This window comes from Clytia hemisphaerica, unplaced genomic scaffold, assembly GCF_902728285.1.
Source record: "Clytia hemisphaerica strain Z4C2 unplaced genomic scaffold, Clytia hemisphaerica genome assembly, whole genome shotgun sequence".
NCBI lineage: Eukaryota > Metazoa > Cnidaria > Hydrozoa > Leptothecata > Clytiidae > Clytia > Clytia hemisphaerica.
In genome coordinates this window covers 792799-816296 of record NW_027103839.1, presented here as the reverse complement: position 1 = coordinate 816296, position 23498 = coordinate 792799, and the positions used below count along the sequence as shown (strand labels likewise).

Genomic DNA, 23498 nt, shown 5'->3' with positions numbered 1-23498 from the left:
CATTATTTAAAAATTTCTCAAAGTATTGTAGCACAAGAAAAACTATAATTCGCAAAGTTTCATCTGTGTTTCCAAAAATTCCTACTTAGGCAATGGTTATTTCTTACACGTACCTGAAGAGGATGCAATATGTCTTTTACACTTAGCTTTATCCATCATCCAATGAACTTCTAACAGACTTCCAGGTAGGTAGTGGATGACCTGATGGGTTGTAGTTCTCAACACCACTGGCTTTATCTGTCAAAATAAAAGGAAGTAATGAATACATGTCTTTCTTTTTGCTATGTTATTCTTCATTCTGAATCCTGAGCAACATGGTTAAAAATATGATTTAATAAAGCCATTGAGGACCTTATCATTATTGGGAATGGTTGTAAACAAGGGAGATGATGGCCTCTGTGCTTAGAAATTTGGTTCTTTGAGCACTCAGACTTTGTCAAGGAGCAAGCTCTGCTACTCCGCTCGACACAGGCGATTATCACTCAGTTTATTGAGCCTTCTGACGACAACAGCAGTCCATGCTTGCTTACCTAAGTTGCGCTGATGAATCCTGGGAAGGACAATACATGCGTCTGCTAATAGATATCATGTGCTTCCCCCAGTAACAAAAGTATTCCAATAAAATTTCATTATTTAGAAAAAACACACATTCAAGAAGCATCTTTACATAGCCATTCTAAAGCCCATGAGGTCTCACTGTAAAATGAGAGGGAAATCCAATAATTTTCTTTTCTTACAAAAACACAAAAACACGAAATATATAAAGGATAAGTAGTATTTCTGTAATATAAGAGATTTTCTTTTTGTTTAACTTACATTTATATGATAAAGATGATCTGAATGATCGGTACGTTGGTTAATTGTCATGACAACTCCAAAGCCATTGTCTATAATAAATGATGGTAGACAGATTTTGCAATAATTTCATCGCTAGAATAAAACGCTGTAATTTAGGCCAATAAAGATCAGGGATTAAGATTTTATAAAAGGAGTAAAAGGCTCATTGGTGAACATTATAGAGAATGAATGAGATGTTTCCTGTCTTAAAGGGATATATACCTATGTCAAGTGCCCTGTCTAATTCAATTTCATTTTAAGAAACACCATAACTCCAAATTTGAGTCAAAGGCTGAACCTGTGTCGTGGGAGAAGCCTCTCTTTTTTAGTGAAAATAAAAAAGAGAAACAGAAAATAAAACAAGAAGTGGAAAAACTGGTTTGTCATTGTGGAAGTACTGTACCATTTGACAAGAAGGATTGATTTCACAGCTTTTGACCCTGGAACAGCTACGCATGACAAGAGAACACCTGGGTTCCCATGCGTAGCTGAGCAGGTACCAATCCTTTATTTTATCTGCATTATCTTGATCTACACGTTGTGCGAGCATTCTTCGGATACACCCCTCCCTCAGTCTTGTTTGATCTTCTAAGTCTGGGATGGCAAATAATGAGTGCAACAAAACTTCCAAACAAGAAGATGTTAACTCAGTAATTGGTGAGCTCTGCCTACTAGCTCCTACCGACGACATCAAGAGATGTATCAAAACCTACCAATATGGAAAGGACCTTGATCGTTTGAAGGAAGGATTTCAACGGATTTACCAAATCTATTTTAGAAGATACCTTGTCTTTTCTATAAGTACCTGAGCAAAAAGACTATCTGAAACCTTCAAACATACATAACCTTATATGTAGGATCCAGAACTTGCTTCCAGAGAGATGCGTCATCTGTAATGAATCTTATTGTGTAAGGTTGGAGGATAATCCCCTTCTTCAATGCGTCATGTGTGGACAGGATGTTCATAGGCAATGTTTTCTTCTTCAACTCGGTGCTGCTGACCAAAATATGGACAGTGATAGTCTCTTGTCTATCATTAATCCACATAACATCAAAAACCTCTACTACCTTTGTGATCACTGTGCTAATGAGAACCTCCCAAAGAGCGAAGCAGGAAAGAAGAAAAACAAAAGACAGAGAGACCTTAATAACCTTGTCAAGCCAATACCAATGGCAGGTAAACAAAACCTGTGCGCACTATGTAAAAGGAAAATGCAAGTACGGAATAAAGGGAAGAGACTGCAAGTTCGACCATCCAAAAGCATGTCGAAAATTCATGAAGCACGGAACCAGAGCCAGAGTTGGCTGTCAAAAAGGTAGAAACTTGTCACCCTTTTTTCACTGAGGAAAGGAGAATGTTTCAATAAGATGTGTCAGCTAACACATGTAAAAGGAACAAAAAGAAATGCCGAAACCTACCCACAGAGAGAGAGAGAGAATATCAAAACAAATGGGATGTCAAAGAAAATCAGTACCAAAATGATTTTAATGAACAACACTATCAGCATGACAACAGGGAGTATGGATCTCAAGAAACCCATCAAAGGGATAACCAGAATACAAACAAAGAAATGGATTTTTTAGCTATTTTTCAAAAATTCAAAAAAGACTTAATACTGGAGATCGATCAGAAAATATCCACACTGATGGACAAACAAGTGAGGAAGGAAATACCACTATAATACCAGTATCCTCAACGAATGATGTCCCCTCAGAACACCAACTGGGGAATAAACCCGTCAATGATCAACCCGTCTCGCTAAATTCATTTTCAATTCTAAACGTTCAAGGACTTAAACCACAAACAGTTCAATCAACAGTACCATATATCAAAGACAAGTTGATTGAGAATAACTTTTTATTTATGATTTTAACAGAAACTTGGCTCAAAGACCATAATGATGCTGAGTTACACATAGAAGGCTATGAAATATTTCGGTCCGACAGAAAAAGACCAAAGTCACGATTTGGAAGATGTAGTGGTGGTGTCGCTATATACATGAGAGAAGATATTTCATCACACTTCAAACAGACCGTTACACACTCAAATGGCGTTATCGAAGTCATCTGTCTGAGTTCGACTACATTGGATATCCAAATATGGGGAATATACCGACAGCCAGACGACTCATCAAACGGGAATCCATCTAAGAATGAACAATTCAAACCAGTTATAGAGTTAATTAAATCAGAACTAGACAAAACTGAAGGAAAAACACCAGACATCTTCATAGCAGGTGATTTTAACCTGCCACACGCAAATTGGGACAGCAAGTGCTCAAACCCTGGGGCATCTACAGAGGAACAAAGAATGACTAGTGAAATATTAACTCTTATGAATGACCATAATCTGATTCAACACATTAGAGGAGCCACACACAAAGCAGGAAATACACTGGATTTAATGCTCACAAATAACCCTCTACTAATACACAGCTATGAATCAGCCCCATCACCAGATTACATATCCCATCACTCAATGATCAATGTTAAAATTCACTTTGATTTACACTCAAGTTTCCAAAAGGAGGATCCCTTTGTTGTGCGTAATGTATTTGATGAGTACAATTTTCATTCAAAAACAATAAACTGGGTATCAATCAAGGAAAAATGAAGGATAAATTGTGGACAGACCTTCATGATCAACCGACAGCTGACCAATTGTCAACAATCACAGACTGGATCATAGAAATAATTAAGGAATATGTACCAAAACGAAAACCAAACACTAAAAAATTTCAGAAGATACTACGCGAGCGAAAGATTTTATTCAGAAAAAGAAAAAACATTTTTAGAAAATTTCCAAACCCAATGAAAAATGCAAAATCCAAACAAAAATTAATAGACATTGAAACTAAACTAAATCTATCCTACGAATCAGAGAAGAAAAGCCAGGAAAGGAAGGCAACAGAATCAATAAAAAACAATCCAAAATTTTTTTATGCATATGCAAAAAAGCATAGTAAATCAAAATCCAAAGTTGGACCACTGCGTGACAAAAATAATTCTTTGATATATGATGCTGACCGTATTGCTAATATACTCCAAGACCAATACACATCGGTTTTCAGTGTACCATCGGAAAATGACGTCACTCATCCAACAATATGTCCAAACGTGCTAAAAGACATAGACTTTGACGAAAAAGATTTCATTGAAGCAATCTCAACATTGTCACCAAACTCTGCTCCCGGTCCTGATGGATTTCCTGCGATTTTGCTGAAAAATTGCAAAGAAGAACTTGCTAAGCCACTCGTAGGGTGGGGCGTCAAATGTCAAAGTCAGAAAATTCAAGATGTAGTGTTTTTTTAAGAAAATTTAACCCATTGTGAGGCATTCTGCGCAATTTTTAAGGTCAAAAGCTCAAAATTGGCCGAACCCCCCTGGGGGTACTGATTCGCACTACAGGTAAAAATTGGAAAAAATGGCATTTTCTGGCCTTTTCAGGTTTGTAAATATGTCAAAACTATTGCAAATCTTATTTTTTTCACTTGCTGTACTAAATTTTATGAAGAAACAACAAAATAATCATATTGGATTGAAAATTGTGCCCATTGGAGCGCTAAACGAGCCGTTTTAAGCCAATTTTGGGTAGCAAAATGCTTTTTAAGGCCAATTTTGCAAGCTCATAAACTTTAAACTGATTGATTCACATATCTGAAATTTTCAGAGATGGAATTCTTCAATAAAGTCTTTAAAGGGACATAACAGTACTTGCGAAATTTGTAAACAAACTGTATGCAGCGGATACAAAATGAAAACAAATGTCACATGTCAAAATAAAAAATCAAACCAAATATGGCTTATTTTGATTGTTCAATTGTTTTACAAGTTTGTTTTGGACACGTGATTTTAATTGTTCTTTTTAATGACACGTGATTCGCAAAATGTTTACATTTTACTACTTTAATGTCCCTTTAAGCAAAATGAATTTCAAGTTTTTCACTTTTTTCAAAAAATCATAATGGCGTCTTCAAAAATTGCTTTTTAGCAAAAAAAAATCATATTTCTCAAAAAATAGCATTTTTTAAGGCAAGCTTCTACAAACTGAGTTTAAATGCTGACTGAAATTTTTTTTGCAGTGATAGTATACTGGAGATACTCCAGGGAAATCAAAATCATTTGCGTCTGGGATGCGTCTATGTCCGCCATTATGGAAATAAAATCCCTGCTAAGAGCCATTTTTCAGGCAAAAATCCAAATTTGGACTGAAAAAATCTCTAAAATGTCAATAGACATGGGTCCAAATTTTTTTGCAGAGATAGTATTCTGGAAATACTGCAGGAAAATCAAAGTCATCTGGGCTTGGGATTTGGGTAAATCCACCATTTTGGAATTGAAATTCCTGCTAAAACGCAATATGTCAATCAAAAATCCAAATTTTGACTCAAAAAATATTAAAAATGGCAATAGACATGAACCTAAAATCTTTTTGCAGTGATAGTCTCCTGGAAGTACTCTAGGAAAATCAAAATCATTTGGGTTTAGGATTTGGGTATATCCCCCATTATGGAATTGAAATCTGTGCTAAAACTGGCTAAATTGCAACATTTCAAGCAAAAATCCCATATTGATTTAAAAACTGCTCTAATATGGCAATAGACATGAACCTAAAATCTTTTTGCAGTGATAGTGTTCTGTAAATATTCTAGGGGTAAAAACTATTCAGGTATAAGATGCTTCTGGGACCGCAATTTTTAAACTGAAGCCAGTTTTAAAATGTATATAATATTTCTAGCTAAAATTCAATCTTTTTTTGACGGAACAAGTCTTGAAAATGGAAATGTAAGTGGGCTATAAAGAATTGTTGAGTGAAATGGGATTTTTTAAATGATTTATTTCAACTAGTATTTCTAAATTAAAGGATTGTAAATTCACATTCTTTGTTTAATATAATATACAAAATATTTAGTCAATTATGATGTATCGGATGGAAATATGTAGCATTTTAGCAGAGATTTCATTTCCATAAGGGTGGATGTAAACAAATCTCAGACTGAAATGATTTTGTTTTCCCAGGAATATTCACAGAATACTATCACTTCAAAAAAATTTGGGTCCATGTCTATTGTCTTTTAGAGCAATTTTTATTCAAAAACGGGGTTTTTGCTTGAAACGTTGTATTTTAGCCAGTTTTAACACTATTTCAATTCCATAATGGGGGATATACCCAAATCCTAAACCCAAACGATTTTGATTTCCCTGGAGTATTTCCAGAAGACTATCACTGCAAAAAGATTTTAGGCTCATGTCTATTGCCATTTTTAATATTTTTTGAGTCAAAATTTGGATTTTTGATTGAAATATTGCGTTTTAGCAGGAATTTCAATTCCAAAATGGTGGATTTACCCAAATCCCAAGCACAGATGACTTTGATTTTCCTGTAGTATTTCCAGAATACTATCACTGCAAGAAAATTTGGACCCATGTCTATTGACATTTTAGAGATTTTTTCAGTCCAAATTTGGGTTTTTGGCCTGAAAAATGGCTCTTAGCAGGAATTTTATTTCCATAATGGCGGACATAGACCCATCCCAGACCCAATTGATTTTGATTTGCCTGGAGTATCTCAAGTATACTATCACTGCAAAAAAAGTTTTAGTCAGCATTTAAACTCAGTTTGTAGAAACTTGCCTTAAAAAATGCTATTTTTTGAGAAATATGATTTTTTTTTGCTAAAAAGCAATTTTTGAAGACGCCATTATGATTTTTTGAAAAAAGTGAAAAACTTGAAATTCATTTTGCTTAAAGACTTTATTGAAGAATTCCATCTCTGAAAATTTCAGACATGTGAATCAATCAGTTTAAAGTTTATGAGCTTGCAAAATTGGCCTTAAAAAGCATTTTGCTACCCAAAATTGGCTTAAAACGGCTCGTTTAGGGATCTAATGGGCACAATTTTTAATCCAATATGATTATTTTGTTGTTTCTTCATAAAATTTAGTACAGCAAGTGAAAAAAATAAGATTTGCAATAGTTTTGACATATTTACAGGCCTGAAAAGGCCAGAAAATGCCATTTTTTCCAATTTTTACCTGTAGTGCGAATCAGTACCCCCAGGGGGGTTCGGCCAATTTTGAACTTCTGACCTTAAAAATTGCGCAGAATGCCTCACAATAGGTTAAATTTTCATAAAAAAACACTACATCTTGAATTTTCTGACTTTGCCTCAAAAATGACTGTTGACGCCCTACCCTACCACTCGCAATATTCTGGAGGAACTGTCTGAACCATGGAGTAACAGAGGAGATTCACAAAAGAAATCATATCACACCAATATCAAAGGGTGGAGATCAAAGAGAGCCATCTAACTACAGGCCAGTATCACTTACGTCCCATCTCACCAAGGTGTTTGAAAAAATAGTTCGAAAGAAGATAGTCGAATTTATCAACAACAATGACTTGTTCAACCCAACACAGCATGGTTTCCGGGAAGGGCGATCATGCCTTAGTCAATTACTCAGCCACTATGACAGTATCCTATCAAAACTAGAAGAAGGATTGGATGTAGATGTTGTATATCTCGATTTTTCAAAAGCATTTGATAAAGTCGACCACAGGATACTGCTATCAAAACTGAAATCTATTGGAATAACAGACAAACTACTTAAATGGATTAAGTCATTTCTTCAAGACAGAAACCAAGTAGTATTTGTAGACGGTCACAAGTCGTACCAGGCAAAAATTCAATCAGGAGTACCTCAAGGATCGGTTCTTGGGCCATTATTCTTCATCATCATGATATCAGACATTCACTACTAGGTCTTAAAACATCAATTGTGGACACGGTTGATGTTTTTTATCCACAGTCAATCATTTTTATGGACAGTCAATATCCAAACATCGACTGTCAATACTTTTCATCAACTGTCAATATCCAGATATCAACAGTCGATATCCAGACATCAGCAGTCAATATCCAAACATAGACTGTCAATGCTTTTCATCAACTGTTGAGATTATTTAATTGACTGCTGATGTCTGGATATTGACTGTTGATATCTGGATATTGACAGTTGATGAAAAGTATTGAAAGTCGATGTTTGGATATTGACGGTCCATAAAAATGATTGACGGTCCATAAAAATGATTGACGGTCCATAAAAATGATTGACTGTGGATAAAAAACATCAACCGTGTCCACAATTGATGTTTTCAGGCCTAGTAGTGATTGATGAAGGGACAACCAAAGCAGAACTTGCAAGTTTTGCTGATGACACACGAGTAAAGAAAGGAATCCAAAACATCATTGACCAGTTTCACCTACAAAACGACCTTAACAATGTTTATCAATGGTCGACCATAAACAAAATGATGTTAAATGGAAAAAAGTTCGAGCATCTCCATTATGGAAACGGACCAGCCACCAGTTATTTCACAGGTGAAGGAAAGATAATCCAAACCAAATCTTCAACAAGGGATCTTGGTGTTACCATGTCAGACGATGCGAAATTCAACCAACATATTCTAACCATTGTAGAAAAAGTACAGATACTCATTGGTTGGATTCTGAGAACATTCAGCTCAAGAGAACATGATGTCATGCTCACTCTTTGGAAGTCTTTAGTCATACCACACATCGACAACTGTTCTCAACTATGGTCACCCAACGAAGTTAATCTGATCCAGCAGATCGAAGATCTCCAAAAATCATTCACAAGGAGGATTAAAAACCTACACAACCAAAACTATTGGGAAAGACTACAAACATTAAAACTGTTTTCACTGCAGAGAATGCGTGAAAGATATATTATCATATACACTTGGTGTATTATTGAGAAGCTTGTCCCGAATCCTGGGACAATCACGTTCTATGCCAATCCCAGACAAGGAAGAAAATGTCACATACCACTAGTGAAAAGGGGGCCCTGGCAAAAAGTCATATACTCAAGTTTTAAAGTCCAAGGACCAAGGCTTTTCAACTCTCTGCCAAAACGTCTGAGGGATCTCACTGGGTGCAAGAAATTGAAATTCAAAACTGAGCTGGATAAATATCTTTTTACAGTTCCCGACGAGCCACTAGTGACTGGCTACACTATGATGAGACGAGCTGAAACAAACAGCATCATCAATATGAAAATTTACATCGGTCCTCACAGGATGGATGCGTAAAGATATTACGAAACAAGCTCAAGGTAACTCAAGGTAAGGTAGTCACTACACTTAATTTATTCAACTACAGTCATGATAATTCATCAAGTTCCTTGGAAACAAAACTGTACATCATACATTTCATTGTTAAAGTTAAAAGTACTGCTGGCTTATTTTAACTTGAAGTTGAAGGGGAGAGTATCTTAAAGGAAGACATTTTGGCGGGAACTTAATTTGGCGGGAACTTAATTTGGCGGATTTGGCGGATTTGGTCGAAATCCGCCAAATTAAGTTCCCGCCAAATTTAATTTATTCCGTCATCCGCCAAATTAAATTCCCTCTGAAAAAACTTTTCAGCTGTCCGCCAAATTAAACTCCCGCCAAAATTTCTTCCTTTAAGGTATTCTTGGACACCCAGTAGAATTTTATGCAGCAAAAAAGTAAATAGTAAAAAGGGAGTATTTATGATAATATAATGTTGTTGTTTTTTTAACTTACCAATATTTATTGGTTTTGGGTTAGTTGATATATCATCAAAGTGAATGAATATATTTTGCTCGATCTTTAATATTGTAAGTGCTAGAGATTTGCCTGTTTTGCAAGGTTTTCCAGAGATAATAAAAGTCGTTCCATTGTAAACAGATATTGAATCATAAGGTCCTAAGTCTAGTTGTTTTTCTGGTTCTATCTTCTGCCAAAGTGTATCAATACCATTCATAACTGTAAACACAAGAAATAGATAGAATAAGAAAATCAAAGTATTCATATTTTCAAAAAGGCAGTTTGTATAGTTTGACGTTTTGTGAACAAAAAAGTACAGCTGAACTGAGCTGAAAAGTGTCGATCAATATTTTATCCATCTCTATTTCGGAGAAAATACCCAATCTAAGCAGTGTTATTTTTTGAAACATAGAAGCAAGATTACACTCTTAGATTCTTGTTTTTCTTTTTAAACAATGGATATAAAAATCAACTCACACTGAAAAATGACAACAATTACAAAACACCAAATCATAATTCTTGGTGTATTGTTATAATCTTTTTTGTGCTAAAAAAAACAGAACAGTGTTGACAAATTTTTAGCAACCTGATGAAGATATGTTATCAAATGTGCTGAAATTATTTTCAATTCAAATTGATATTATCTATATACCTAATGATGGTCATAATTTCAAGCCACGATTTTAAGTCAGGTTTTTAATTAAATAGTATTATAATATCAATAATAATTATTCTAAATTTTAAATGTTATATCTTATTTTAATCTGTCAATCAAGATGGCCCAGGGTATTGATTGCCCACCCTTTCCCAGCCACTTGAACTTGAAAAGTCCCAACATGACCCAAACTGGCCGGCGCAGCACTGCGTGTTCAAAACATGTTTGGGCCAGCAGACAGGCAGCTTGGGAAAAACTGTGTTTCCATTTCGAGAAATGATGCGCAAGTCATCGATGACGCAAGCAATTGACAAAAGAAATAAACTAAAAGTGGGAAAAAATTATTGTTCTCCAATCTCAGCCAATCTTGGGGTTTTGCTAAACTCAAAATTAAGTTAGTAGGTTTTATGATCTTTCCTATATGATATATATGTGAAGAAACAGGAAGAAATAAGGATTTCTGTCCAACTATATTCCCTCAGGAGATTTGGGTGGCAGAGCAGCATAAAAAAACCCCAGATTGAGATTGGTGAACATGAAGAAAAGAAGAAAAACTAAAAATTCACCCCCTGGAAAATATTTTGCTATCCAATCACCAAGATATATAATTGTTTTATTAATTGTGAAATCAAAAAATTGCTGTGTGCTTGTTTAAAAAGAATTATCCTATCAAATGAAGATAAAGCGCTTTCATCCAATCAGAAAGGATTCTTTAAAAAAAATAACACTTGCATCAAATTCCTGCTTTCGTTTGAAGAGAACTAAAGATAAGAAAGAATTCAAACCTTACTAGGATCCAAAGCACCAAAAAAGCAATTAGCGCATTGCAGCGAAAATATATTCAATTCATTTTATGTCTAGCCTAGCCTAATTGTCAGCTGTAAGGGGGGCTTTTAAAGAATGTGAGAGATTATTTATATGAAAAACAAAACACACGGTTTTTCCTAAGCTGGCAGGTTTTTGGGAAGGTGAAAATTCAAAATCTTGTGGCCCAAACTTTGCTCCAGACATTTATTTGGGCCCGGACATTTGTTAAAGAAAGGATGATTTATAACAATGGTGATTGAGTATTCTACATGCGTCAAGGTTCAAAGAAATGGCTTGGCCCAGCCAAAGAACCAGATGTTTCCAAAGAAGGTTGAAACCATCTCAATCATTCAAGTAATCCTCAGAGTGGAAGTCTGCAAAAGTAATAAGTTGTGCTGGTAGTGGTAAAACCAATGGGAAGTTTAAAAGCTGGTTGCTTGCCTACAAAAACTCATTTGCTCCATCAACAGCTAAACTCTGGAATGGTCTCCCTGGTGGACGACAATTAAAGAAGTAAGTAAGTAAGTAACTATTTTTATTTACCATTTGAACACTAATAATACACGAGACGGTATCCACAAATCAGAAAAGAAGGAGACCGAAGAAGAAGAACATTCATCTTTCAAAAACAAACTTGAAGACCACTTTGGTTACGTTATTGGAACTAATTTTCGCGGGAACTAATTTTCGCGGTCGAAAAAAATCTCCGAAAAATTGCACTTTGTGGGTTCTAATTTTTGCGGTTTTTTCCATTCTGGAATTTTTGCGGGTTTTAATTTTCGCGGGTTTTAATTTTCGCGGTTTTGCCCTTTTTTGGACAAAATTCTTTCATTTACCTAGGAATTTTCCAATTTTTCGATAAAATTGAAAAAAAATTGTATTTCGCGGGAATTAATTTTCGCGGTTTTCAACTCTCAAAATTTTTCAACAGAATCTTATGCCGCCATCTTTAATTTGCCAAACTAAATGTGCGCGCGCATGTGTTAACCTTAAAGCGGCCCTTATTTTCGGCCCCCAGGCCCTACTGCATTGCTGAATTTTGACATGAAAATTTCAATAAGGGTACATGAAAAAACTTGAACGGGACTCAATGTGGGTTAAGTAAAACAAAAAATAATGATTCAAAGACATGCTCCGTTCGCCCGTGCCCGCCATTATGGGAAAGATCCGAACCTGCGAACAGCGGCCAAAAAAACCTGATGATTTTACCGACTTTCCTTAATTGGGTTTTCTTGTAAATAAACAGTCGGTCGGACGACCCGAATGCAACATATTTTTGATTGCCGCCTAGTGTTTTTTTAGCTGCTCCTGAAAACTCTGGAAGTTTCCTGAGCGCCGGGAGGGTCCTATCTATGTATGAAATATATTTTCAACAGTGTTGCAAGTAGGTTTTGTGAATATGGACGGAAACCTTAGGATTAGATGGTGATTTGAACCAAAAACCCTCTTACTGGCAAGACGGAAATGATATATTTGTATCTCAACTGGACGGATATCCGTCTACAGACGGAAAAGTTGCAACACTGATTCAAAGATCAAAGAATTTTACCGTTAACTTCAATTGCAATTGATAGCAAGTTTTGAGGCATTCAAAGTTTGTAAATATGAATGGTGGCTTTCATGAGCTTAATCTTGGTACTATTTTCAACTTTCCCCCAAATTGCCCTTCTTGATATGAAAGGGCCTTTCCAGACAGGGGGCGGACGACACAGGATTTCCGAGGGCAAAAGTTTTTACCGAAATTCGAAATTTCTGAGGCGAGAGAAGAAAGTTTCCAAGCCCAAGGCAGGCAATTGAATTAAAAAAGGCAAAAGACAGAAAGAGAGTGGAATTTCCGATCCATTTTGCAAAAGTACATGGACTTTTAGTGGAATTTCCGACCACCACTGGAAAAGAAAAATTATTTCCAAGGCTAGAAAAAATTTAAAAATGCACGTCGTCCGATGGGGGCTAACAAAAATCTTTTGGAATGGCCTAAAGCAGGACCCTGCCGACGCCACCGGACTGTCCGGTGTATTTGTCCGGTGGCAAAAAGTATCCTTTCGCTACACCGGATCAGTGAGGGGGCGATTCTACTCAAAGTTGTACATGTCCTTTCCGCAACAGGGTACCAAAATGCCAAATTTCAAATTGGTTTAGGAACTAATATTTTGCCCTAAAAAGTTAGTTATAGTATTGTCTTTCTTGAATCTGAAGTCTGCCCCAAAGATTTCTGATAATTTTAAGTCTTTCCTTACCATTCTCGTAGAGTCATCAATTTTTGTTAAGAAATTATTGAAACCAAGTTTAGCTTATTTAAAATTTCCTGTTGAATGGGGAACATCAAGACTGGGTCAAAATAAAGACCAGCTTGGTTACCAACTTAGAACAACTGTTTTCTGCTCTTAAAACTACTTATCACTATCAAAATTTACCAAACTGTTGCGGAAAGGACATAATCTGAAATTTTAAGTATGCAACTGTTTTCAAAAACTGTCAAGAAAGCAATTATTCATGGTTTAAAGTATTTAGTATTCAATTTTACACTTTTAAATTGCTTAAAAATCATAAGTATGACTTTTTATGTATTCCTAAATAAAATAAATTAGTTCTCAAATAATGTTGCGGAAAGGACAAAAATTAGAGGGAACAGACTCTTGAAGGTTACACAGAATAAGAAGATCGTGAACGGTGTAGACTGGTTGGTCTGGATTGAATGATAAGATGTCCTTAAGAGCTTTCTTTACTGTTGCCTCAATGCCATCTGGGATACCTTTACCATGTCCACTTTCAAGCCAAATCCATTTAATATCAATTTTATTATTCAGAATATGAATGTAATAACCAGCACATGGTTCTGTTTCTGTACTGAGATGTTGGCGAATCAGAAATAAAGTTTATTTTCTTAGCACCAGTCTTCACTAGTTCATCAAGAATTGGTTGAATGCTTGTCATGACTGCAGGAGCTTTATGGTCAGTGCAATCACTGATGGCGCAACGAGAATATCTGCTTATTTCGAACCATATGTACATTGGGTGAAGGCAAACTGTATTTTCATGATAATACACTGACTATTCTTCACGGCTTTGTCGCATTTTGGCATTTTCTGACCAATCGAGCTGAATGGTGATAACGTCAGACTTAGATTGGGCCTCTTCTCTTGCAAGTTTAAATGCTTTGTATTGCGAGTGAACACGAGACTTGTGGTCATGCATTATTTTCAATTCGTTGAGAAGTCTTTTTTTGAATTTGGTGAAACTTAAAGTTACTAGAACTTTACGGCTAACTTTCTTTAACCTTCTTTTTTTTTTCTTTGTGGTTTCAATTTTCAAAACAAAATGTGATAGGCGCACTGAAGTTAAGATCCTTAACTTTTCTGACAAGCTCATCAATATTGCGATAATCCATAGTGTCATTACATCTTATGTCAGTGCGTTTTGTGAATTTGCTTAGTGCCTCAAGTTTTATTTCGGGATTCAAGCACATTACACAAAGACAGGTTCCCCAATCGTTTGGGTTAGGCTTCACCACATTGAAAGGGCAATTTTGTGAAAAATATGATAAACTGCACTCGTTGGAGTTTTCAGCCTTGAATTTCTCAAATAATGAAGAAATTGAACACAAACGATATCTGAGGGACAGGATCTCGTCGGGATCTGCAGGGTTTTTCTTCATTTTTTTGTATCCGTACACATACGTGAGACATCGTCTCGTAGAAAAAACTTTCTTACTAGTTCTTGTAACTCAGTTAAAGCTTCCTTTTCTGAGTTAAATGAAACGTTCAAAAGATTTACCCCAAGCTCTTGCGTCATTTTGGTGTTAAAGCCCAACTGGGAGACCATCATGCACCAGTTTGGATTTTACTTTCTTCTTCTGAGATGGACTTGGGCTCCACAGCTTCATTTTGGGTACTGGAGCTTGTTGAAGAAGAGGAGTGTTCATTATTTGATGAAGATGACTGTTCACCGGTGCTTGTATTATTTTTTTCATAAGATCTTCTCAAGCGTTTCATCTTATTCTTTACAATAGATTTTTGTGGAATGGAAAAAGTGTTATCAGTTCTGGTTTGCAACCTTTTCAACTCTTTCTGTTTTGCTCTATAGTTTTTCTTTGCCAACCCTAACCCTAACCCTAACAACCCTAAACAACTTCATTTTCGTTAGATTTTCTGTCTTAAGCTGCCTTTCTGTTTGCAGCATTCTTTCTTTCGCGATCTTGATCCTTTAACTTTCCATGTAGCCTTTTGTTCTGATAAATAATTGCTCTTTTTTCTCTTGATCTCTCTGTGCTAGTTTTACCCATTTTACTATTATATCTAATCTAAAGAAAAAGATACACTTTTAAATATGAAACAATTTGTGTTAGGCTAAAACCTTTAGAAAATGAACTATCATCACAATATCAAATTTCATATTTGATTGTTTACAAAAAGTTATCTCTGCACGCCAAACGTTTTCCATTCAAAATTGAATGTTTACAAATCAGAAAGCAATGCAATGTCTTCATGAAAAGTTAAAAATTAAAAGAATAACATTGGAAGAACTAAAAGTAGTCCAAAAAAAACCTAAATACATCGAAAAAACATACCAAACTAACTCAGAAATTCAGTTTAAAAAAGTGTTGCGGAAAGGACATTAGTGTTGCGGAAAGGACATCATGTTTGAACCTTGATTACTTGTGGACAACACAGCATTCAGAAACCAAACTTATAAAAATAATTTCTTTATAAGAATGCTAGCAAACTGAATAAAGAATTCAAGCCCTGACACCCCATGGAAAAAAATTGTGTACAAATGTTTAGCGTTGCGGAAAGGACAGATTTTGGGACCATGGCTTATTGACATCCAAAGATGTATGAATTCTAGATCAAGTACAGCATCCTTTTAAAATTAAAAAAGATTCTGTCAATGCTAGATAGAAGAGCTTTAAAAAAAACCTGTTTTGGGTGGAATAGCAACAGTAGAAACAATTTTCTGACTCAAACAACAAAAGTGTTGCGGAAAGGACAAAATTTGGAGCCATAAATGAAACCTGAAGTAAATAACATATGATTTTATTAGAAGCAAAGAAGGAAAAAAATCATATAAAAATTTACCTTCCCCATACCTTTAGAGTATGAAATCAAGTCACTGTAATGATAGAACCCTTTATAAATGGTACATTTCAGTCTCAGTTCAAAGGGCACTTTTTTGAAAAAATGCCAAAAATTGGCTTTTTTCAACTTTGGACTCAAATTTTTGAAAATGACGGTCCAGGTGCCAACTTAAACTGAATTTCCCATGGGGGCACATGTAAAGTAGAAGCTTTAAGCCAATAAAACCCCTGCCAGATCGTCTCCTTGAATAGCTATATCAAAAACTGTTGCGGAAAGGACAATGTACAACTTTGAGTAGAATCGCCCGAGGATCTTATCGCGATTCTCAGATTTACGGAAAATACCAGCTTTTTGCTGATTTTTGCCTCGATTGCCCAAAACCTGTAACCTTTTTAGCTTGAGGGAAGAAAAAAATTAGAGTTTTTGGCTTTGCCAAAAAAACGCCTAGTCAAAATTTTTTCATCTTCGCAGGATCCATTCCCAACCTCAAAATACATCTTTTTGTCTAGGGGTTTGTTTGGCAAATTCTTCCTTCGAAGAATATCGATCACTTTCGTTTTCCCCTGAAGACCGCGAGAGAAAAAATATTAGGGCCCGCGCTCTAGGCGGGCGGCCTAGACTGGCTTTCGTTTTGTATAATTTTATAATGACGTATAAGGTAGCATAATTCATGCAAAAATAATATGATAATCTTTTTGTTTTTTATTTTCGGGTATGCCGCCAAACATTGACGTCATCGTGTATGGATTTAGCATGAACAATAGGACCGACAGACTCGACAAAAGGAACAAACAATAAGACGACCCGAGAATCTTACGATGAGGGCGTTTTGTCTCCGCCTGATATCACGCCCACAGAAGACGTTGTTTAAAAAGCGGGGGTAAAAATAGTAAGTAATAGCTTTTGTAAGTGTTTATTTTGCGAAATATATAACCATTCTCTAATATGGTCTACAAACTAGCATTTCTAGAATTTTGATAATGAAAACTTAAATATATAATGAAGAAAAAAACAAACCATTTCAATTTTATTTATAAGTTTAACCCCCGGAAAAATTATGTATTACCTATTACATAACTTTACATTTCCCGACTCGCTAACTCCCAGAGGAATTCCGATTGTAAACCCGATTGGTTAATTTCGGAACATCTTCATAATGGCAGATAATTTAGAAGTGTCTAGTGGAAGGAAAGAGTTACATCGGATCACCCAAAGTACCCTCATGTTTTTTTTTTATTTTCTTATCTCTGATCCTGTCTTTCTCTTTTTCTGACTGTCTGAGTTTCTGAGTTTCTGAGACTTAGTTTCTCATTTCTGACTGAGTTTTCATACCTGTCAATCATTTGTCCATCAATTTCGACCAACCTAATTTTCGCACCGAGTGGGATTCGAACCACCACCAAAGAAAGACCTTCAGATTCGGAAGCCAGCGCTCTATCCACTGAGCCATCGCCGCACAGCAAATCCACGCAATTCATAACATATTATACCAAACTAGCAAAAGACGGGGGTAATGTTATTATAATATGGGTAAAAGTACCCCTTTTTTAAACCTGACTGAAATTCGAGCCGTTACTAGCAACCCTGCGGGGCCCAAGGCGCCGAGTATGCACCCGGCACAGTGACAAGCCGTTACTAGCAACCCTGACCCTACCTAACTGTTAGTTAATCAATTCCAAACAACAAAACCCCCGGAAAGGTGACTATCAGCGATCCGTGGATAAAAAAATAAAAAAATGAAAAATAAAAAAATGAAGGTAACTTTGGGTGATCCGATATAACTCTCTCCCTAGTGGAAAGGCTGTGTGAATTTTCAGATGTCAGTGGTAATTTTGTTGGTTGATGGCTTGTTGAATCTGGGAAGAAAAAAGGAAACAGGTATAGCTTTTTCTAACCAAGGATCTGAAGGATTCGAGCCACACTGCGGATGCAATAAGTCCGGTGTCAGTCAGGTGTTGCATACAGGGAATTTCGGACACGAAACAAAAAATTAAGAAACACCGGACGCACCGGACTGGTCATGTCCGGTGTTTTGATTGTCCGGTGGAAAAAAATATCCTTCTCCGACACCGGACATCCGACTTCCTTAAGTCCGGTGTAGAGATTGTCCGGTGGTAAAAAAAATTCTCATTTTACACCGGACTTTCGCGTGTCCGGTGTGCGTTAAGTCTGGAGCGTCGGCAGCAGGGTCCTCCCCAAAGCGATGACGAAAAGAAAATATAGAGGTGGCATCATGATGGCAAATTACCACACCACCACCCCAATATAATGAACAAATTGTGAGCCTGTAGTCTCCTATAACTAACTAAACCTAAAATGTAATGGAAAAATGTAATAGAAACAATAAAATTTAAAATTTACACTGGCTTTATATACACCACCACAAAACCATGAACTTTTAATAAAATTCCGCAGGATTTTAAGCAATGTCATTTAGTGCCGCCGTCACATAGTCGTTGGTTTTGGAAGAGGGCGGTGGGTGGTGCAGGCGATGATCTCAAAAAATAATCAATCAAATCTCGAATAATTTCGTATTTTGATTGCCCATATTTTTGACTAGTCTATCTCTCTCTCTCTCCATGGATTGTGATCAACCTTGCCCTTGATTCCTCCTTCTCTTAATTGCTGAGTATCAGAGAAAGTACCATTTTGGGAATCTTTGGTATGACGTGCGTGGGGCGGCTGCCTGGGGGTTGAACCCACACTAACTTACGCATAGTCAGATGCTCTGCGCACCACACCCACGGTACCCTGAGTCTCGCCCTGAGTATCAGAGACCAAGTTTTCAAAGAGAAAATATTAGTGAGCTGTGATACTCAAGGTACACACACGGTGGTCATCGCCTCGCAATTATCCTTGTATATACTACTACCTACCAAGTGCAGTGGCGTGGTGGGAAAATTTCTCTGGGGTGGCCAAGGCAAATATGGCGCCGTTTTTAAAAATTATTTGTTTTTTGGCGCCCCTCTCTATACGCTCATTATGAACACAAAAAAGGGAGTGTGCGAGCGAAGCGAGCCAGAAAATTTTGAGTTTTTGTGGTAATGAGGGGCGCCATTTTTTTTTTCATTTGTCAATCTTTCGATATGGGCGCCTGAAAAATCCTTCTTGGCGTCCCTTATTTTTGGGCGCCCCTTCTCAAAAGGGCTCCTCTGGGGGGGCCTGGCCCCCCTGGCCCCCCTGCCACCACGCCACTGCTACCTACCTCACTGATTTGGGCCGTCATGGTTACTATTCAAAAGTCCACTCGACAATCAAATCTCTTTCCAAGCATCGTTGAGCATCGCTGATTGTCCTGATTGTGATTGGTTGACCTGGCTCAATTACGTCATGATCTTGAAGCTAAATCGGATTGATTTGATTGTGACTGTGAGCGAACTTACTTCTTGTATTGTGTGTTAGGAGGCTGCTGGCATAACGGATTCGTGCTCCTTTATAAGAACCTGCGGTTTTGTAGAGCTCTGCGATTCAGACTAGTGCTAGTGTTGTGGATAGTTACAGTCAGCCGCTAAAAGTACGGCACTAACTGTGCAATGACCCTGGGGGATGGCACTACACGACACGAGGTTTTGGAGGTTTTGCACACATTGCACAGTCCTTGCCGCCCGTGCGGCGTACCCCCTGCATACCCGCGGCGCCCGTGCAATGTGGGTTTTTGTATCTATGGTGGTGAAGATCAGAGATCTGACCTCAAGGAGAGCAAGTGTTGAAAATACTAAATAAAATAAGAATAGTTGGTTGGTTGCGTGGCGGTTGGTGGTGTTGTAAACAAAAAATGTCATTGTAGTGCCTTTCTTTTTTTCGCGCCAAAGCAAAATGCAGCGGGCGGGGGAGGATGTTGCATTGTTTTTTTACGAAATCGAAATCGAAAGCGAAAATCGTTCTAGCTCGACAACTCACGTAATAGATTCCGTACGTAATAGATAGCTTCTTGCTTAACCTCGCTACTGTTACCGTATTACTTCGAATTAACACCCGGGGCGTTTATTTAACTTTTTCGTTTTCGATTTTAAAAGGAGCGTTCAGCGTTTAAAAAAAGGGGGCGTTTATTAACTAATTCTTAAAGTCACAAGTTTCTAATAAATGCCGCCCCTCCCCCCCTAGAGGGGGCGTTCATTCGAAGGGGGCGTTTATTTGAGGGAGGCGTTCAAAAGAAGGGAGGCGTTTATTCGAAGTAATACGGTATTTAAAAGTGCCTACAAAGCTCAGTCCTCGGCTCATCAACGCAAAGGCAAACTTGGGCAAAGACCTCAAGAACATATTATTTTCGACATGTATTTTGATTTTCCGAAAGTTTACAGAGTTTAATTCAACTAAAATTTTATTTTGGCATTACTCAAAGATTTTAACACAAAAACCCCTGGATAAAAAGATAAGCCAATATGCTTTTTATATAGGATCAAAAAATACAAAAAAGAACTTTTGTCTTGTTTAGTATTCGTGATTCTTTTGTTGGACTTTTTAATATTGTGTTAAAGTAGCTGTGAACATGACGTCAGCATAGAAAAATCTTAAATTTGTTCCTAGTTCTCTATTCGCTAGAAAAACAACAAATCATCAAAAAGGATTGGTGACGAAAATAAAGCGCTCTCTATTTTGATTGGTTATCAGGTTGTCAATCAAATCCTTTTATTTTTCTAATCATAGACAATATACCCCATTACGATTTTGTTCGAAGGGAACGAGTTGTGTTGTTGAAGGACGACTAGTGAATAGCTGACTATTATTCGCTTTTTCATTGAGAAATTATTACGGTGTTGTTGTTTTATTCTGTTGAAAAGAGTTGCAGAACAAGAGGTTTTAGTGTACTTTGAATAAAAGATCATCAAGAAGTTCTTGGAAATCATAAAAAGCGCTGTGAAGGAAAACACTACACATGAGAACATTCAACATACGAACAGTTCATGTACCCCACGAGAAACATTGACCATTTATTTGTGAGTAAACAGTCCCAGACATTATTAACGAATTTTAATTGCGATTTCCCGGTAATTTATTATTTGTCTCGCCATATCGAAAGTTGAACATTTCCTGATTTGTATCGAATTAAAACTATGGCTACAACAATTGGGGCCATTCCTACCCATCATACCACAACTGAAACGATAAATGTCAACCATATTAAACCAGATACAGACTTTGCCACTCACTCTATGGTGACAACTACCTATGACCCAAATGTACATCATGCTGCAATAGACATTTCCAACAGCATGCATGCCTTTGCCACGGAATTATCTGTGGACCCAACTAAAGCCGGTGATGATCCTGACAGAATTAAGAGACCAATGAACTCTTTCATGGTATGGTCTAGAGAAAAACGTAGAAAGCTTGCTCAAGAAAACCCTAAAATGCATAACAGTGAAATTAGTAAACGATTAGGAGCTGAGTGGAAAGTCTTAACTGAGGAAGAGAAGGCACCTTTCGTGTATGAAGCCAAACGTTTGAGAGCTGAGCATATGAAAACACATCCGGATTATAAGTATAGGCCACGTAGAAAAAACAAAAATGCTCCAAAGAAAACTGAGCACAAAATTACAATGCCAACTGCTGTTATTGGTGCAGATGGAAAGCAAATCTTTATGCCTGCACAATATGCAGCTGCACCAGGATATGCAATTGCTTCAGCTGGGGGTATGAACTATCCAGTCCCACTAAACGCTGCCTACATGTCAGCCTTAGTGAATGGTGAAGCTGCTGCCTATCCAGCTGGGACTGCAATGTATGGCATCCCACCTGGTACAGCAATTGCTGTAGCCGCAACTACAGTTGCTGCACAAACAACACAGACATCCACAACCGCTGCTACTGCGGTTGTTGCATCTACAGCTCCCCCAACAGCGGTGACAGCTGCCCAATTCAGCGTTTTTCCTCCTGGTGCTGCCACCTACATGTACAGTCCCTTTTCCTTTCCTTATGGTGCAACGATCGCTGGTGGAGCAGCAGCAGCATACAGTCCTCAAGCTGCTGCAGCCTATCCCCATACTATTGCTGTCAAACAAGAAGGTGCTGTGTCACCTGAGAAAACTTCTGGTGAAGTCAGTAGAACAACATTTGCAACTGCAGCATCAATTGCTGCCCATTATCCTGGCATTTATTCAGTTCCTATTGCAATTGATCAAAATAGTAATCCTATCGGTTTTGACCCTAAAATGCATTATGCAACAATGGCAGTAGCTCAAGAAAGGGTCGCTGCAACTGGTAGTCATCCGGGAAGTCCAGCGAGGAGTACACCAAATTCTACAACGGCCAGTGAACATTAAGATTAAAAAATAAACTAATAGTTTCAATCAAACCAAAATAGACTGCTGTATTATATTCATGTATTTGTTTTTTAATGTTTTGTCCTTTTTTGTAAAGTTTTTTGAAATGAAAAAGTACCTTTATTTATCAAGTAGGATTAGTTTATTTTGAGAGGCTGTGTATAACTCTCATGGGAATTACTTCAAAGGCTTTTGTAAAATGTGATTCAGGGGATTAGATAGAAAAAATAACACTAACAAGAAAAGGTTAATTTTTGATGACTAGGGGCTCTCTTGTGTTATGTTTAAATTCTCATTGTAAACTGTTTTGATCAAACTTGATTTAAGTAAGATTTTAAAATATGTAAATAAATAGATTTAGATTTTATTTGTGGACTGAAACGTTATGTGTTTCTGTATCAGTGGAAAATTTATTCAGAATATTAATAATTAAATTTATATTATTATACATCAAGGCATTATGATGGTAAGTTATTAACCAGTTTTTTATTCTATTTTGTGCGTCAATTACTTAACTGTTTTGCAATTAACATCATTTTTTTCTTCCACACTTTTTACTACTTTGTAATGATCTTTATTTTTAATTATAACATTTTATTTTTTGTATAAAGTTTTGGTTTTATTTTTTTAAGTTTCCTAGTTTAAGTTTCAATTCTGAGTCTATTTTTTATACATCTTACCCTCTTTTACTCAAGGAAATGTTATAAGTGCAAAGACCAAAATAACTTTGTATTTTTTTTGTTTTTCCTGCAAGCTTTAAGAGTTGAGCATAATTTTTATGTCATATTATTTTTATTTTTTTTTCACTATATAATTATTTTGTTATGTTTCTTTTAATGACAATAGCCAAGTAAAATGACAAAAATCAAAAAGAGTTTATGACTCAATTTACATCTCTGTGTCAATCCATTGATTAGTTAACTTAAACTGGACGTTGGTGTTTGCTACGTTTGGTATATGCCTCCTAATTTCAGATTATGATTTTATTTCGGCTATTTTATAAACTACGGACAGAGCTAAAGTAATTTCAATTTACAGTTGTTTACACATGGTTGTTTAGAGGACGCACGTGTTTTGTTGCAGAGAGAGAATAATATGAATTTTCCCGCTCGTCGTTTTTGTTGAATCTATTCATTGAAAACAAGGGTAGCTCAATTTGAAAGCATTGTGTCAAGTTTATTCATCTACTGTTTCTCTATTCAAAAATCGTTTTTATTGAGGGAGAAAACAAGACAAACGTTCTTTTGACGATGATGAGTTATTTTTGTG

At 36.6% G+C, this 23498-nt stretch overlaps 1 protein-coding gene and 1 long non-coding RNA gene across 2 annotated transcripts; one reads left to right on the top strand and one right to left on the bottom strand.

Moving 5' to 3' along the window:
* Window positions 1-802: 802 nt before the first annotated feature.
* Window positions 803-18351, bottom strand: LOC136807383 (uncharacterized). Its single transcript, XR_010846672.1, has 4 exons — window positions 18328-18351; window positions 9907-9976; window positions 9427-9648; window positions 803-887 (listed from the first exon to the last, which is right to left on the bottom strand). It is a non-coding gene; the product is annotated as an uncharacterized lncRNA (long non-coding RNA).
* Window positions 18352-20619: 2268 nt separating this feature from the next.
* Window positions 20620-23120, top strand: LOC136807382 (transcription factor SOX-21-like). The gene has a single exon (XM_067063961.1). The coding sequence runs from the start codon at window positions 21021-21023 to the stop codon at window positions 22227-22229; it is 1209 nt and encodes a 402-aa protein (XP_066920062.1). The 5' UTR covers window positions 20620-21020; the 3' UTR covers window positions 22230-23120.
* The last annotated feature ends 378 nt before the right edge of the window (window positions 23121-23498 follow it).

Excerpts from the sequence above, each read along its gene's own strand:
- LOC136807382 (XM_067063961.1), top strand. The coding sequence starts at position 21,021 with ATGGCTACAACAATTGGGGCCATTCCTACCCATCATACCACAACTGAA.